Source organism: Balaenoptera acutorostrata, chromosome 15 (genome assembly GCF_949987535.1).
Source record: "Balaenoptera acutorostrata chromosome 15, mBalAcu1.1, whole genome shotgun sequence".
Lineage (NCBI taxonomy): Eukaryota > Metazoa > Chordata > Mammalia > Artiodactyla > Balaenopteridae > Balaenoptera > Balaenoptera acutorostrata.
In genome coordinates this window covers 3,815,520-3,832,611 of record NC_080078.1, presented here as the reverse complement: position 1 = coordinate 3,832,611, position 17,092 = coordinate 3,815,520, and the positions used below count along the sequence as shown (strand labels likewise).

The window sequence follows — 17,092 nt, the reverse complement described above, 5'->3', positions numbered from 1 at the left end:
TCAGCCTCCGGTCCTGGCTCTGATCCCTCAGGGCAGGGGGCAAGCTGTCTCCCCTCCTTTTCTCCCCCTTCAAGTGGGCGCGATGCAGCCACTGTCTCTGACTGTTCTGAGGGCCAAAGGGGCACCAAGGTGCCCTTCAAACCCCAAATGCTTCCTCTCCCCACCCCGACCGTCCGCCCCTCCACACAAATCTGTCCTGGGCCTACCAGGTGCCTGGAGGGAAGACTGGGTTCCCAGTCGTGGGCCGTGTCCCGCCAGGACCCGTCCTCCCACCCCAGGGGCTGAGATGGCGGCACAGATGCAACTTGGAGGCGGCGGTGGGGCAGTCGCTCTGCCTTCATCTTTAATGGCCAGTGCGGTACAGTTAGTGGACAGACGGGTGGACACCGGACGCAGAGGGGCAGGGTGGTCACAGCGGTGCCGTGGGTACCTGTCCTCCCCGTGGAGAAGCCCGTCTTTGGCAGGATGCTCTGGGAACGCCCCCAGCTCGGGGCACCGAGCTAGCCTGGACCTCTGGGGGGACCCCACCCCTTCCTACTTGCCAGGGACTCCGGTATGTCTGTTCCTTCTTGGGCCTCCCCGGACAGGACTCAAGGCCTAGGTCACAGGTTGACTTTAGCCAGGGTGTGGGCCCTGCTCTGTGGCCCCCAAACTGTCCCCCTCCTGTATCACAGGTGGAGAATCCGGAGAAGTCATCCGGGGTCCCCAGGCAGGCACAGACCCCCAGGCCTGTGGCATCAGGTGGGTACCAGGGTGCACGGGGGGTGCTGGCGTGGGGTGGGTGCACCCAGGCCAGCACCAAAGCTGGGGCTGCAGAAAGGCCAGCGCAGACCGTGGTCTGAAACCATTCAGACGTAGAGCTACAGCTCCTTCACGGCAAACGCGTTTTGCTGGGGAGACCCAGCGTTTAAGAACGGGGACAGGGGAGGCCTGGGGGCGAGGGGTCCCCAGTGAAGGAGGTGCTGAGGACGGTGTGGTTGGGGCCATGGGGCCCTCAAAGCAGAGCCAGGTGAGGGTCACCAGAAGGGGACACCAACTGGTGGTCTGTCACTGTCCTGGCTGGCGCTGGGGCCACCAGACACACGCAGGTGGCAAAGGGCGGCGTGAGACGCAACGCGGAGCACAGTGCTGGCGGGACCCTGTGGCAGCCACACGTCCAGGCCTCCGAGAACTTGGCAGAACCTTGGGGCTGGAGTGAGGGCAAGTGGGCCCAGAGAGGGTGGCGGTATTGGCACGGGGAGGAGGCCGGGGCCCCGCAGGCACTGCAGGCAGGGGTGGGGAAGGGCCCCGGCAGCCCTCCCTGGGCAGGGCTGGGGGCCCAGGCCTGGCTCAGAGGCCAGTGGGGAAGGAGGCGTTGGCGGCGGAGCGGTCGGGGCAGCTGCCGTGGGCATCCCGTGTGAGGCTGTAGGTGCAGTAGGCCACGGCCGAGCCCAGCGTCAGCCCCGTCATGTAGGACACGGTCATGGTGTTCCCTGCGGACAGGACCGGACCTCAGCTGGCGGGAGGGGCCCTGGGGGGAGGGGGGCCACAGCGAGGGCTGGAGCCGAAGCCCTAGCTTCTCAGGTGTGAAGCAGTGACCACGGCCAGCTCCCGCCTGGGAGGTGGCCGCCCCAGGACTGTTCCACCGACTAAAAGTGCCGGGCGCTCCAGGCCTCACCTGCTTCTCTTTCTCTCCAGCCTCCTACCTCCAACTGCTTCCTCGTCATGGACCACTTAGGATGTCTACTGGGCTTCCTGAACCTACTGTGTCCAGAACCCCCCTCCAGTGCCCCTTCCCACACGGCCCCCTCCCCATCTCACTTGACGGCAATCCAACCTTCTTGCCGTGAGCAGCAGGCCCCCCTTGGGAGTCCTTCTTGATCTCCCCCCTCGCCACACCCCCCATCCTTTTCTCACACTCCGTCTCCCAGTCCATCAGCTGGCCCCGTGGGCCCTGCAGTCAAAACGGATCCAGAATCCAGCACTTTCTTCCAGGTCCCTCCCACCTGTTTACTACTCCACTGCTGCCCCCTGCCCCAGGGCCTTTGCACATGCTATCCCTGCCACTCCGAACACTCTTCCCTTGCATTGTCACGTGGCCCCTCACTACTTCCGCCAGGTCTCTACTCAAGTCACCTCCTCAGTGAAGCCTTCCCAGACTGCTCTGCTTCCATTGTGAACCCCCTACCGCGACTCCCTCGTCCCATTACTCTGTTTTACATTCCTCAACCACGCTCATCACCATCCAACACATTACATCTTTTTGTTGTCTCTTTGTCACCTCTGGACTGTCAACCCCACAAACATAGAGATCACTGTTTTGTCACCACTGTGTCCCCAGAACGTAGAACAGTACCAGGCGCACAGTAGGGGCTCGCCAAGTAGCTGTGAGATGAATGAGGGGATAAGTGGTTGGCGAACGTCCCCAAGCTACGAGCTCCGAGGCTGACTTGACCCTGGGACCCAAAGGTAGCTTCTCGCTGTGTGATCTTGACTTCTACGGGCCTGGGTTTCCCTGCCTGGCAGCGGACAGTCCTGCAGACAAGCCGGGCGCGGGCCGAGCAGGGCCTTACCTGCTAGCTCCCGCTGCTTGGGGCTCACTTTGCCCGCCGCCAGGATCATGGGCACGCTGCCGAAGTAGCCGTTGCTGATGCCCATGAGTAGGGAGAGGACGCAGGGCCAGGCCGGGTGGCGGAGGGCGGGCGTGCTGCTGGGGTAGACGCACAGGATGAAGAGGGGGATGAAGACCACACGGAGGCAGGAGCAGGCCAGCAGGTGCGTGCCCCGCCATTCCACGGGCAGCGCCGCCAGGATCTGTGGGGAGACAGACGTGTGGGCCCCTGCCACTCCCCGAGCCCTCTCCCCAAGCCCACTCCCCTCGCGTCTTCCCGGCAGCCTCCAGACACACCCCTATCCCTGGACACTCCCGGCTCAGGCTGTGTCCCCGTCCTTTCCCACCTTTGTCCACGAAACCCCACCAAACCCCTCATATGGCAACACATAGTCCTTGCTGTTTGCCCAGCACCCAGCGAAATACGACACACGTGCCCCTGTTCAGCCTGCACGGCACCCTCGCTGGGTGGGGCTCTTGACGTTATTTGAGAAACGAGGATACAGAGGCCCAGAGGATCAGGCCCACCTGCATCAACACGTATGAAGTGGCAGCAACTGAACCCATTAACTAAGCTTTGCTCCCTTGGGAAGCACAGACTCGAGTTTCTCAGACCTCCCAGCTGTGTGACCCCAAGCAGATGGCTTTCCCTCTCTGAGCCTTGCGTTCTTCTACAGAAGACCAACGACAGGCCGGCCATTTCTGGGTGCCCTCCTTCGTGTGCCCACACCTGTGCTCAACTAGTGAGTGTGGGGCAAGCGCCGCCTCCCCCCACTCCTCCCAGCTGCGGTCTGGACCATGGCCCGGCTCCCGCCCTCCCCACCAGGAGCCACGTGCATCCTCAGCTTGGGGCCTGCGCCTCCCCGGGGACCCTCCCCGCAGCTCCCGCAGTGACCCTGGCGTCGGCTGCCCCCACCCACGGCGTCCTCCCCCAGGGCCGGGAGGGTTGGCGGGGCGCCCACCTTGCCCACGAAGTCAGAGAGGTTGAACACGGCCATGATGAGAATGGGCAGCCACTCGCCCAGGATGCAGTGGCGGATCTCGGACTCGAGACCCGGAAACAGGCACAGCGTGATGAAGTAGGTCACGGCGATGGAGAGCATGTCCGCCCAGATGACGCGGGCCACCACGTAGCGGTGCAGCAGCAGGGCTGTGGGCGGCCGGCGGGGTCAGGGGGCGGCACCCGTAAGGGGCCCCAGCCCGCCGGAACACCCCCTGCCCTCCGCGCGCAGCCGAGACACGGGACGCCGGGGCCCAGCCCGCCCCACCTCGGAAGGAGGGCCAGCTGCGCCTGATTCTCGGCCGAGGCACATCAAAGCGCGTGTAGGCTCCGCCGCCGCCGGCCACCTCGTGGGCTGGGCTGTCCTTCGGGGACCCGCCGTTGGCCAGGCCTGGGCCCTGGTGCTCCTGGAGGGGGACCGGGTGGGACGCGTTTGGGTGAGGGCCCCCGCAGGCTCCTGCCGGCCGCTTCCTCGCTGTCCCGCGAACACGCCAAGCTCCTCCCACGCCGCGGAGCCTCTGCGCGTGCGCTCCCCTTTGCCCCACCCCACGCCTTTCGTGTGGGTCCTCACGCCCCTCCGCACGGCTCAGGTCTCAGCCCAGAGCCACTCGCGGACCCTCCGTGAGCATTAAGGGGGCCCCGGTTTCTGACGTGGGCCTTGTCACAGCCGGCCTCCCTTTGCCCGGTCTCTGGCTCCGCGCAGTGTCCCCAGCCGAGGGCCCAGCGAGGGTGACTCGCTGGAACGTCTTCGAGAACATTCTGGCTCCCCCTGCCCTGCCCTCCTCGTGGCCCGGCTCCCCGGCGTCTCAGCCTCCACACCTGCGCTATGTGGTCCTGCCGCCACCAGAGGGCGCCCCAGCTCCCCAGGATGGCTCCGGGCGGGCCTGCGGGGAGGCCACAGGTGTGGGCCATCACAGCGGGGGTGGGGCGGTTAAGGCCTCAGGTGTGGGCTGTCACAGCCAGGGGGCCTCAGGCCTCAGGTGTGTGGTGCCACCAAGGGATGAAACCTTGGTCCACAGAACGAAGGAGGGCCCGTGGGTAGGAGCCTCGGGCCACAGGAGGAGCTGGAGCCTGAGACGACAGCGACAGCGGGGCGCGGCTGGAGGAGCTTGGCTGGGACGGGGCGGCGGCCGTGCCGGGCCTCCCGGCTCCCTCCGCCGACCTCGCGACTTACAAAGTGCACGTCCTCGGCGGCCACGTCGTGGTGCACGCGGTAGCCGGCCCTGCGGCCGGGGCGGGGCCGCGCCGTGTGGTAGAGCACGAAGCGGCTGCCCCGCACCAGCAGGTGCAGCAGGAAGCAGAGCAGCTCCAGGCCCGCGGAGACCAGGAAGAAGATGAGCGTGCCGGCCCGCTCGTCGGGCAGCAGCAGCTTCGTGAGGATGCGGCTCAGGGAGACCATCACGCCCGCCGTGCCTGCGGAGGGAGGGGCCGTGACGCGGGCGACCCCGCCCACTCGGCCCCGCCCCCGCCCCGCCCCGCCCCGCCTGGCCCCCCAGCAGCCCTGGGACACGGACACGGCGTGGCTGCCCACAGGATGCGCCCGCGCAGACCGCCCCTCTCTGGCCCCTGCGCCGGCACACACACACACACACACACACACACACACACACACACACACACACACACACACACACACACACACACACACACACACACACACACACACACACACACACACACACACACACACACACACACACACACACACACACACCGCCCCCAGATGCACTGATCGCATGCCTGCTGTGTGCCCGGCACCGTCCGCCCTGAGGACCCAGTGGGGACGACGCACGCGGGCCCTTCCTTCTGGGGCTCGTTGGGGAGAGGCCCCAAACAGATCGCAGAAAAACACCAACGATTGTGCAGGATTTGGGGGGACAGGCAGAGACGAGGGGGCGAGCATCCATTGGCAGGGGGCGGGCATGAGCTCTACGTGTTTGTGTTTGCGGAGCTGAAAGGAAGTGGTGGGCTTGGAACCAGGTGGGTGGGGTCCTAAGGTCACAGGGGAAGGTGGTGGGGGTCACGGCAAGCGGGGTACCTTCCTGGAACCAAACTCCACAGATGCGAGGCTTGGAGCCTGGTCGGCCTCACCGTGTGTAGAGGGTACAGAGTACCCCAAAGGGGAGAAATGGGGCCCAGAGGCCACATGAGTCCTGCCCCACGGCACGGCTGAGCCTGGCCCATCCAGGCCCGGAAGGAAGACTGAGGACATCTGGACGAGGTGCTCCGAAGTGCTTGCGGCTGGGCTGAGGGTGGGGCGGCCCCTGTGCTGGAGGGCAGCAAGACAAGAGGGGGAGTCGGCTGCTCGGACCGGGGCTGGGGCGCAGGGAGCACCCCGGAGGGCAGGTCCACACGACCTGCAGGGTCTTGGAGCACTGGGTGTCGGGTAGGTCTCAGGTTTGAGCAAGGGGGTGCCCTTCACTGAGCAGGGGCCGGTGGGATGACGTGTTGGGCTTGGGAAAGGGAGTCTGAGTTGCCAAGTGGGGTGGGGCTCTCAGGAGAGCTTGATGCTGAGGGCCGGCACTTGGCGTGATCACGGGTGTAGATGAGCTGCCCCTGCACACACGTGCACACACGAAACGCGCGCCTTGCACACACGCTGCGAGACACTCGAGACCCATGCTCAGAGTGTGGCATGTCCTCCTCACGTCACAAAGGGCTCTGCACCCGAAGAGACCACGCCTATCACAGCCCCATCCCTCCTGTCTGGGAGTCCGGCCCCCCACCAGCCAGGCGATCCCCAGCCCCGCATACCCAGGGCTCCTGAGCCCCGCCTCGGTCCCAGGAAGAGGGTCCCAGAGCCCAGGCAGCCCGGCGCCCCGCTCCGGGGGTCTGCAGATACTCACTCTCCCCCGTCATCACCCCCTGCGTGTACCTCTTGGGCAGCATCCCCGTGTACCCGTAGAAGCTGGATTGCTGCACTTGAGAGAGAGAGAGAGAAGTGACCGTGAGACACCACTTATCACCTGTTTGCTTGGAGCAGAATTCAGAAGTTTGAGAACACTGTTGGCAAGGGTTGCTGGGAAAAGACATTAACACCACTGGGGGCAGAGGGACCTTGTCCAGTCCCCTCGCGGGGCGTGGTGGAAACAGCACCGCCCCCTGCATAGCACAGTCCTGCCTTCCACGTCCCCGCCCCGGGGCTGGCCAGGCTCCCCGACCTCCTCTGGTCATTGACACCCAAGCAGAAATGACACGCGTCACTCCTGGACCAGGGAGGAAAAGCCCACATGGTCTTCCGGTCTGTCTTTCCCCAGGGGCGGCCGCAGAAGAGGCCACGTGTTACAGACGGGGAACCACCGTCAGTCCGAGTGAGTGTGGAAATAACCCCACCGACACGCTGGACGTGCAGCAAGAGCCAGAAATAAGGCTGGTTCTGAGAAGCCACTGAGATCTCTGGGCTCGTTTGTTACCACAGCATAATGTCTCATCCTGACCAACAAGACAGAAGTGCAGCAGTATCTGGGGAAAATGAAAACGTACTGGCTCAAGCCCTACGGTCTAGCGACTCCACGCCTAGAAGTAAACCCTGAGCAGGGCTGACAAACTAGGATCTCCCGGTGGTTACCAGCATTTTTTTTTTTTAAACGGAATAGAACAGAGCAGACCTGAGTACAAAGCCTGGATTGAGAATATTATTTCACGAAGCCTTGATTTCATTTACAAACACACACACATACACATGCACACATGTGTGCTGGGTCATAATGTGAAATGTATCTCTTTCTGGAAGTCACGATCAACAGAACAATTGGCCTGGACCTTTGCAAACATCATTGCCACAAAAGACAGAGAAAGGCTGAGGACCATTCGGATTAAAGGAGACTAAAGACGTGACTAGTGATGCAACGTGTGATCCTGGGCTGGGTCCTGGGTCAGAAAAACCAAACGCTGTACAGGACATTACCACGACAAACAGTGAAATGATTATGGATTGTAGATCTGATAATAGTATTGTATCAATGTTAAATGTCCCGATTTTGGCAATTGTAAATGTGGTTCTAGAAGAGATGCCTTAGGTTTAGCTGTTAAACACCCTGAACTGTTACCATTTAGGCAAAGAAGCATGATGATGTCTGCAAGTAATTCCCAAACGGTTTAAGGACAAAACATACATTTTCTATTTATATATATTTAGGGGAAATTTTATATATATACATATACTTTAGAAGGTGGAGGAGGGGGACATCCCTGGTGGTCCAGTGGTTAAGACTCCACGCTCCCAGTGCAGGGGGCCCGGCTTCAATCCCTGTTCAGGGAACTAGATCCCACATGCCGCAACTAAAGATCCTGCACTCAGCAACGAAGATCCTGCATGCCACAACTAAGACCCAGCACAGCCAAATAAATAAATACATATTTTTTAAAAAAGATTCTTTTTAAAAAAAAAAAAAAGAAGGTGGCGGCAGGGAAGGGGAACAGAGAAGCCAGCGAAGGAAAGAAAGCGTATGTGGCAAAATGTTAACAATTGGTGAATCTAGGTGAAAGGTATATGGGAACTCATTATATTATTCTTAACTTTCCATAGGTTTGAAATAGTTTCAAAATAAAAAGTTAAAAAAAAAAATTTTGAAAGCTACCGCCCAGGAGAAACACAGTGACACAGTGACATGGGCAGGAGAGGTTGTGAAGTCCAGTTTATACCTGAGAAAACCAGGGAACTGCCTCGATGTCCACATGGCATGTGGGCATGTGGGCATGTGTGTGGAGTGTGTGCTCTGACACTGTGTGTGACCAGCGCACGCAGCCCTTTGGGTGTGCAGTGTGTGTGCACGTGTGAAAGTAGACACGCCATGTGCACATGGACACGTACTGGCACTGAGTCTGGCTCACCCTGCATTAACATGCCCCCAGCACACGAACAGGGCCGGTGGGACGGCCCGCAGTGGGCACCCAGGGGCTCAGCCCACCCCGGGCCCTGGCCCTACCTGTGCAGCCGAAGGCCACAGTGCCCACCGCAGCCAGGTTGATGGCATAAGCCTGGTCACGAGAGAAGAGCTGCAGCCACACGTCGCAGATGCTGATGAAGAGGAGGGGGCCCAAGGCTAAGAGGTAGCCTGTGTGGAGAGAGGTCAGAGAGGCGGCAATCGGTGGTGGGCTGGGGGAGCCCCCCACCCCCCCAACATAGAGCCAGGTCTGAGGTGCCCTCTCTCTGCCTTTTTCCCCTTAATACTGGGAGGGCGGGGACATCTTAGAGTTCTAGGAGGGGCACCCAGAAGGCTTCCTGGAGGAGGTGCCTCTTGAGCTGGGTTTTGAAGCTGAATGTTACCATGGAGACAAAGGGGAGAGGAAGAGCAGGGAAGAGCAAGGGCCCCGGGACACATGTGGGGCGCACAGCAGCCTCGCCAGGCGCAGGCATCATGCCAGCATGTGTTACACGCACATGGGCCTGACACTGTTTTCATAGTTGAACCCCATGACATTCCTAGGAGGTGCGCCCATCTTACAGACAAGGAGAGTGCGGCGCACGCAGGGAATGGAGGGGCATGTGACGGACAGGTGTGAGGGCTGGGAGCCGGGTGGGCAGCGGGCAGCGTACCCGCGGTGATCCTCGTGTGCAGGCTCAGTCTCTCCACCAGCGCGTTGTTCAGGAGCACAGCCACCAGTGCCACCAGGATGTAGGTGAGGCTCATGTCAAACACAATCGAGGTCCCTGGGGGGGGGAGGGTAACAGGGGTTCAGGGGAGCCCCACCCTCTGCACCTGCCCCCACCGGGCACTGCTTCCTCCCTCTGCCCCAAAGGGGCTGACAGCCCAGAGAGGGTGAGTGGCTGCCCTCGGGGTCACACAGCAATTCACAGCCGAGCTAGGGTTTGCAAAAAATGGGCTCCCCGAGTGGGGTCCTGCCCCAGGGGTTTCTGGAACGTGGCAGGCCAGAGCCAAGTGTGCAGGGCAGCACGCGATGGCAGGATGTGGCTGCGGGGGACCCACCTGGGTACTTGTGGTGCAGGAGGGTGGCAGGCCTGAGCCAAGTGTGCGGGGCGGCACGCGATGGCAGGACGCGGCTGCGGGGGACCCACCTGGGTACTTGTGGTGCAGGAGGGTGGCAGGCCTGAGCCAAGTGTGTGGGGTGGCACGCGATGGCAGGACGTGGCGGCGGGGGACCCACCTGGGTACTTGTGGTGCAGGTAGTCTACGTCGGTGATGAAGCTGTTGTACGGCAGCAGGAAGCCCACGCCAGCCAGGAGCATTGCAAAGTAGATGGCGTGGTAGCGGTCATCAGGCACCGGCTCCTCTGCCAGTAAACCCAGACACCAGGTGAGACGTGGACAAGCCCATTCACAGCCACGACCACCACATCAGGGCTGCAGCCCGCCACCGTGGCCACAGCCCACCACGGCACCCTCCGTCATGACCACCCGTAGCCACAGCCACGCCGGCTGCCACCCGAACCACAGACACGGCATCCCACCATTCATCTGTCACTGCCACCGGAAGCACTGCCACCTTAGCCACCATCACCATGGCCACTCTCACCATATCCAAGCCACCAAAGCCATCATGACCGTGGCTACTCTCCATCACTATGGCCACAGCTGCCCACGCCACCACCATCATGGCCATTATCAAAAGTCACCAAACACCATGGCCACTGTCACCATCGTACCCACCATCGTGACCACCATCACCATACCCACGGTCCACCATCACTGTGGCCACTGCCACTGTACCCACCAGCATCACGGCTGCCGTCACCCTGGCCACCATCCACCCCCATAGCCATGGTGGCCAAAGCCGCTGCATCACAGCTGGTATCATCACCTTACAGCCACTGTAACCATGGTCACTGTCACTGTGGCCGCTCTCCACCTTCATGGCCCCAGCTGCCCCAGTCACCACAGTCATGGCTGCTACACATACAGCCACCAAGACCGCGGCCACTGCAGCCATCACCACAGCCACTGTCCGTTACCAAGAGGCTGCTGCCACCGTGACTCTCACCACCATGGCCACTGAAGCAGCTGGCTGGAGAGAACAGTGAAATGGCCTTTTGGAGACTCAGCTCCGGGACCAGCTGGGTGGCCAGACCTGGTGGGGCTGAGGCAGTGTCCTCTGGGAGGCTACCTATGCTCTAAACCAGCATCCAATAGACAGGGCTGATTCTCCTATAGTTTGCGTTCACATATCCAGGAACCACGCGCGGAAGTGGGAGTGGGACCACTCACTATGACCCTTAGAGATCCACCAGCAAAATGTCTGCTTCCCACCCCCATGACTTGAGGCTCCGCTGGTCCAGAGGGCTTCGCTCCAAAGGGAGGAATGGCTCCACCCCGAGACACAGTGATTGATCCTGCAGAGAACAGGGTTGCTGCACTGGCCGCGGGGACTGATCCTGACCATCACGGGGAAATCAGGTTGCTCCCATGTGTGGGAATAAGAGAGTAGGTCTGCAAGACGGGAGATTCCTTATGGCCTCTCTCAGGACATCCAATCCCTGTGATACAGTCAATGGAAAACGATACCAACCCAAGCCCAGCAGGACTGCTAGTGATCCAGAGCCTTCAAGAATGAAGGTTGGGGGAATTCCCTGGCGGTCCGGTGGTTAGGAGTTGGCACTCTCACTGCTGGGGCCCCAGGTTTGATCCCTGGTCGGGGAACTAAAATCCCATAAGCCACATGGCGCGGCCAAGAAAAAAAAAAAAAAAAGAACGAAGCTTGGGTCACCCACCGGGCAAAGAACCATGACCAGTTAAGATGCTTGTGGTGGGCAAATGGACTATGGGATGGGTGGTGGGAGAAGGTAGTTATAAATACCAGCTACAATCATGTGACTAGTCACAGACACGAGGACTAATATTGTTGTGAGTACTGCTTCCTCTTTTTGATATGAATATGTGTGTGTATGTATTAATCAAATGCTTTTATTTTATTCACTTTCTCACCTCTGTATCATCTAACGTAGGATGTGTTCGTAACAGTTAACGCTGTATCTCAGTATTGAAGTTCGGGGCATCAAAGGAGAAGTGTGAACATCAACATACAAGGACTTCGCATCCTTTGGGGAAAGGGTTAGTGTGTTTTTGTTCGTATGGGGGTCAGTTATGTCCTGGTAGGTGGGGGGTTGACTGTTAGTGTCTTTATCTGGAGACTAAGTATGGTTTAGGGAGCTGTGTATAGGAGGCAAGCTGGTAAGGGGTGGACTTTAATGGTCAGTTTGTAGGTCAACTTGGAGGCTGAACCACAGTCCTCAGTTGTTCAAACACTGACCAAGGTGCTGCTGTGAAAAGATTTTTCTTTCACAGAAAAATCACACAAAGCCCCTCCTTAGTTACTTTAAGTTTGATCAAAAGGGAATTTACCCTGGGTGGGCCTGACCTAATCAGGTAAGACCTTGAGGCCTTCCCAGAACGCAGGGACCCCAAACGGCTCGTGCCCCTGGGATTCTAGACTGCTTGTGATCTTCCGTCCTGACCACCTGCCTGATGGACTTCAGACTGGCTTAGCCAGCCTCCTCTTTAGTCAGGCAATGTCCTGTAATAAATCCATATGGATATCTATACATCTATATCTGTATTGCACCTTTAACTCTCTTTCTAGCTTTGTCTATCTCCTACTGGCTCTGGTAGAACCTTGACTGATGCAGCCACTGTCACCATAGCCATTACAGCTAAAATCACCACTGCCCTGGTCACCATGGCCACCATCCACTTCTATGGCCACAGTGACGTGGCATCCACTACCTGGCCAGGAGAAGCCTGGGGATGGGCCCCGAGCTGACTCTGTCCATACACACGGGTGCAGGGAGATTATCCCAACCCAGCATGGGTCTCAGCCAGCAGAATCTCCACTCCCCATCTGCAAAGAGGGGACGGAAGCTGAGAATAAGTCTCCATGTCAGAGCCTGAAGTGGTCCTAGTATAACCTGTAGCCGGCCCCCAAACGAGCTATCACTTACAGGGGGCCTCCTGAGTGCCGGGAAACATCTTAAGCCACGTTTTGTGGATCCAGTTGCAAGCACATTAGGGTGGCCCCAGGATCATTCCCCTTTTCCAGATGAAGAAACTGAGGCCCAGAGAACAGTGACTTACTCAAGGTCCCTGAGTGGACAGAGATAGGAGCTTGGGTTGAATCCAAATCTGCCCGACTCCAGACCTGCACACTGCCCACTCTGCAAGTCTGATCTCACAGGCAACTGGCCTATTTCCTCCATGTAGGGAACCTGAGGCTCCGAGAGGTTGAGGCACTTGCCCTAGGACACACAGCCAGGTAGAAAACCGGGTATTTGTTTCTTGGGGTTTTTTTTTTTTTTTTGGGCTGTGCTGTGCAGCTTGTGGGATTTTAGTTCCCTGACCAGGGATTGAATCTGGACCCTCGGCAGTGAAAGTGCAGAGTCCTAACCACTGGACCGCCAGGGAAGTCCCCAAAACTGGGGTGTTTGAACCTCACATCAGTCTTCTTTTCGGACACTTTCCCATCTCCACTGAAGTGAGGCATGGCTTGCTCTGACCCAAAAATGCAGCCAACACAATATGCATCAGTCACAGACAGAAGTTTACATACAGGTCAGGGCATGATTCGCCGTGTGCCCTCCCACCTCCTCAGTGGTCGTGGAAACCCACGTTAAGATGGAGCCTTCCCTGGGCACACGGCATTAGTGAAGGCACTGGGCCGGTGGGCTCGTTTGTTACTGCAGCAGATCTAATCCATCCTGACCGACGCTGCCTCCCGGGTTCAGTGACCCCCCCAAGGTTCCCCATCCCGGGAAGGCTCCTGAGGGCTCCCACAGCCGTCCCTGCTTTGGGGCAGAGGCGTACCCTGGCCGCACCCTCACTCACCAGAGTCCGTGGAAATCGGGATGCCCCTGGCCCTACTGCCCTGGGCCTGGGCCACCCCTGCCACCACCTCCTCCAGCTGGCCGCTGTCGAAGCTGAAGCTCATCACCACGCTCCTGTGCGGCGTGCTCGCCACGCTGGGCTCCTGGAGTTGCTGGCTGCCCACCGAGCCCATGGCAGCCCTGCTGCGGGGAAAGCAGATGACGCAGGCTGGGGAGGCCAGGAGGGGATCCCCGCCCCACTGCCACTCGGCCAAGCCTGCACCCCCGGGGGACCACCACCCTCTCTATCCATCCCACCCACTTTGAAACAGCGCGCAGGAGCACACAAACCTAAGTGGACGAGTGATGTCACGTGACTTGTGTCTTAAGATGCTCCCTGGCTGCAGCGGAGAGCAAGGCTGGAGGCCTGCGTGAGGGCGGCGGCAGTGGGCACAGCGGAGAGAAAGAGACGGGGGGAGAAATATTCTGAACACTTTGTGTGCCAGCACCGTGCTTGAGTGTCCCACGAACCATTTCCCTCTGGGAGGAGGTTCCGACATTCACTCATTTGACAGCCGATGTTAGAGCGTGAACGTCCCCCCGGCCCACCACCCCGATCTCACAGGCAGTAAGGGGTGGGGTGTTGGGGGGGGTCTAGTTTTTTCCCTGAAACATTGATCAGTTTGTTTTTCTGACAACCTTTATTAATTTATCTGATTGCCAAAAGGATACAAATTCGCTGTAGAGAATTTGAGACAAAGATGGGACACGGAAGCACCGGGTACTGAGCGTAGCACTTCTGCTTCCTGGGCCGCCCCCAGCACGTATGGGGGAACCCACGGAAGAAGCCGGGAGACAGACCGCTTCCCGAGGGATCCCACGTGCCTGGCGCTACTCCGAGTCTCTCTGAGGATGGCGCTGGCCACGCCCAGCTCCCCCACCTCTGCTTGTCCTATCTAACGTCCTTCCTGCCTCAGTTTACCTGCTCCCCCGCCTCCAGATGGGTGTGCTAACCAGTTACGGAGTGCCTCCCCTGGGCTTCCCCCCTTCCTCGCTCCCCATAGAGTTTTAGTGGGGGTCTGAGAGCCTGGAACCATCCCTGCTTCCAGGTGGGCCCTAGGGACTGGGTAAATTCCGGTCTTGCCAGCTGGGGGCTGACCCGGCTGGTGGGCACCCAGGAGCAGTGGAGAAGAGGGTTGCAGGCTTCTCCTTCTGGGGCCTGGGAAGCCAGGCGTGACCCCCTCTGGTCTCGGTGGTCTTCCTGTTGCCCCCAGCCCCGGGCGTCCTGCCACATCTGGAGCTGGGGGGCCGAACAAGACACAGGACAGAGCTTGGCCTGGGTTTGAATGACTGTGGCCTTCGGCAGGATCCTGAACTGGAGGCTTGGACACCCTGGGTCCCCAACCACCCAGCGTCCTGGGTGGGGCCGGGGATGGGGCCAGCGGCGGAGCGGCGGTCTACAACAACGGACACTCCTCCCTCCAGCCCTGGAGGATGTGCACCCCCGACCCCCTGGCCCGTGTTCCCCACAGAGACGCGGCGCCCCAAACCTGCCGGGCCTCCCCGCTGAGGTCTCCGCCCCGCCCAGAGGCCACGCCCCCCGGGAAGGCGGACGTGTTCCGCATCAAGCCAGGAGGCCGCCCAACTGCTCCCTCCCGCTCCGCGGTGAGGCGGGCAGCTGCCACCCGCGCTGCCACCCGCACGGCCCCCCTCAGCCACTGTCCCCACGTGCTCCTCCAGTCCGCCTCCCGGGAGGGGCTCTGGCTCCCCCTGCGGCGGCCCCATGACCCCTGATACGACCTTCCACGGTGGCAGGGCAGCGGGTGCCCCGAGGCTGCCCCCCCCCTCTCCTGGGCTGCAGGTCTCAAGCCGCCCCGCCAGAACACCCCCTCCAACTCCACACCCGCGGCCCAGAGCCCCAGCTCTTCCCCCAATCCGCTCCTCCTCCTGCCGGGTCCCCCTTTAATGAAAATTTAAGGACAGACAGGTCAGGGATCTTCTCCTGACCCCAGCAGTCCTGAAGGCCCGGCTCATGCCCCCACTTTGCAGAAAGAGAAACTGAGGCACAGAGAGCCAGGTCCAGGGGTCCAGCTTCTATTGGGAGCCCCGCCAGGCCGACCACCTTTGGCTCCCCCCATTTCAGAGGCAACTGAGTGGACAAGCGTTCTAACTGTGCCCCCAGGGCATTGTGAAGACGCTGGGTGTCTGAACCCCAAGGCCAGCATGATCCCTCTCAGGGGCTGCGCTCCAGCCGGAGGGCACAAGGGAGCCTGAATTCTATCTGGAAAGCCAGCCTGTTGGCTCTCCGCGAGCCTCAGGCTCCTCATGAGCCCCAAGCCCTGGCTGGCTGGACGCCCTTGGATGGCCCTGGCCCCCTGTGCCTGGGCCAGCTTATGAGCTCTGCTGCTCTTTCCCCAGCCAAGCTTTCTGGCCCAACTCCTCCCTGTTGGTTCTGCCCACAGAAAAGTGGGTTTCAAGACCCTTGGGCCACCCGCTTCCTGGATCCCGGGGAGGGTGCATGAATGCACTGGCCACAGGCGCTGGCCACAGGAGCTGGCTGGCTCCTCGGGTGCCCGGCCCCAGGCCCTGGCCCCTGGCCTTGGTGCTGCAGTTCCCCCACCCGCAGGCTCTTTCTGCGAGACCAGCCCCTTCGGCAACAAAGTTGGTTACCAGGCCTGCGCTCCTAGGCGAAGGGCAGACTCCAGGACCACCCGGAGGTGACCGCTGGGCACAGGCCACACCTCTTCCAGACCTTTCCCAAGAGCTGGGAGGGGACCGGCAGGGGGAAGGGGTGAGGGGGGGGCGGAGGAGGTCCCAGGAGGGAACTTCGGATGGAAGGACGCTTAGGGTGTGCCCGGGGAGGAGGAGGCGCCTGGCGCCGAGCAGGGCCTGGAGCCGCCGGCCACTCTCCCCCTTCCCGGGTCTGGGTCCTGCGCTCGCAGATGGGCTGGTGGGGGGCTGCTCCGGTCTAGATGCTGGATAGGGTGGGGGTGGGAGCCCGCTCATTCCGGGATGGGGGTGGGAGGGTGGGGAACTCGGGGTCCCCGGGGTCACGTGCCCCCATCCCTGGACTCGGCGGCCGGAGCCGGCGCGGAGCCGGACCACGCGCGCCTCAGACAAAGGCTCCGACAGGTCCCCGCGTCCCAGCCGTTCCCCCCCCACCCCCGCCCGCCTCCCCCGCGGTGACCGCTTACCTCAGCCCGGTCGGGTCCTGGGGTCCTCCACGCTCCCAGCCCCGCCCGCGCCCAACGCCCCCGCGCCGGGACCCCTGGGCGCCCGCGCCCCACACCGCTGCGCCCCGCTCCCTGCACCCCTCCTCGGGCCGAGCGCGGCCGGCGTCCTCCGCGGGTCCCGGGTCTGCCGGCCCCCGGGTCGGCGACCGCGTCCGGGGGTGCAGCAGCAGCGGCAGCGGCGAGCACAGTGAGGGGCTCCCGCGCTCCGCCCCGGCCCGCCCCCCGCGCGGAGCCCCGCCCCTTTCTCCCCTCCTCCTTCCCCGCCCTCCTCCTCCGTCTCCCGCCCGCTGCGCCCGCAGAGGCGGGGGAGGGGCGGAGGCTGAGGTCGGGGCCCCAGACGCCCCGGGGGACGTGGTGGCCCCGGCGACCCTGGGGTGACCTGTGGCTGATCTAGCCGCCATCCCCCATGCCCACCTCCCCGCCTGGGTGCCCAGGACTACTGCCCCCCTCCCCGCACCCCGTCCACCCCTACCAACCCTTGTCCCCTCGCGGGGGAGACCTGCGGTGCTCGAAGGG

The 17,092-nt window shown here is 61.4% G+C and overlaps 1 protein-coding gene across 3 annotated transcripts; it reads right to left on the bottom strand.

Moving 5' to 3' along the window:
• Nucleotides 1-323: 323 nt before the first annotated feature.
• On the bottom strand, nucleotides 324-16,770 carry SLC29A4 (solute carrier family 29 member 4). Of its 3 annotated transcripts, none has more exons than XM_057529241.1 (12): nucleotides 16,538-16,770; nucleotides 13,695-13,770; nucleotides 13,366-13,547; nucleotides 9,699-9,824; nucleotides 9,130-9,243; nucleotides 8,519-8,647; nucleotides 6,437-6,511; nucleotides 4,765-5,003; nucleotides 3,859-3,997; nucleotides 3,553-3,740; nucleotides 2,553-2,793; nucleotides 324-1,472 (listed from the first exon to the last, which is right to left on the bottom strand). In XM_057529241.1, exons 3-12 carry the CDS (start codon nucleotides 13,535-13,537, stop codon nucleotides 1,330-1,332), a joined length of 1,566 nt encoding a protein of 521 aa, XP_057385224.1. In that variant the 5' UTR covers nucleotides 13,538-13,547; nucleotides 13,695-13,770; nucleotides 16,538-16,770; the 3' UTR covers nucleotides 324-1,329. The 3 variants fall into 3 exon arrangements, with proteins under 3 accessions (XP_057385224.1, XP_057385223.1, XP_057385225.1); XM_057529240.1 differs by having other exon boundaries at nucleotides 13,366-13,544; XM_057529242.1 differs by lacking the exons at nucleotides 9,699-9,824; nucleotides 13,366-13,547; nucleotides 13,695-13,770; nucleotides 16,538-16,770 and adding an exon at nucleotides 9,521-9,534.
• Nucleotides 16,771-17,092: the final 322 nt, after the last annotated feature.

Excerpts from the sequence above, each read along its gene's own strand:
- SLC29A4 (XM_057529241.1), bottom strand. The coding sequence starts at position 13,537 with ATGGGCTCGGTGGGCAGCCAGCAACTCCAGGAGCCCAGCGTGGCGAGC. Across the intron at positions 6,512-8,518 it reads TGTGGCCTTCGGCTGCACAG|TGCAGCAATCCAGCTTCTAC; the intron begins GTAGGGCCAGGG and ends CTCTCTCTCAAG. Across the intron at positions 2,794-3,552 it reads TCTCTGACTTCGTGGGCAAG|ATCCTGGCGGCGCTGCCCGT; the intron begins GTGGGCGCCCCG and ends GTCTCCCCACAG.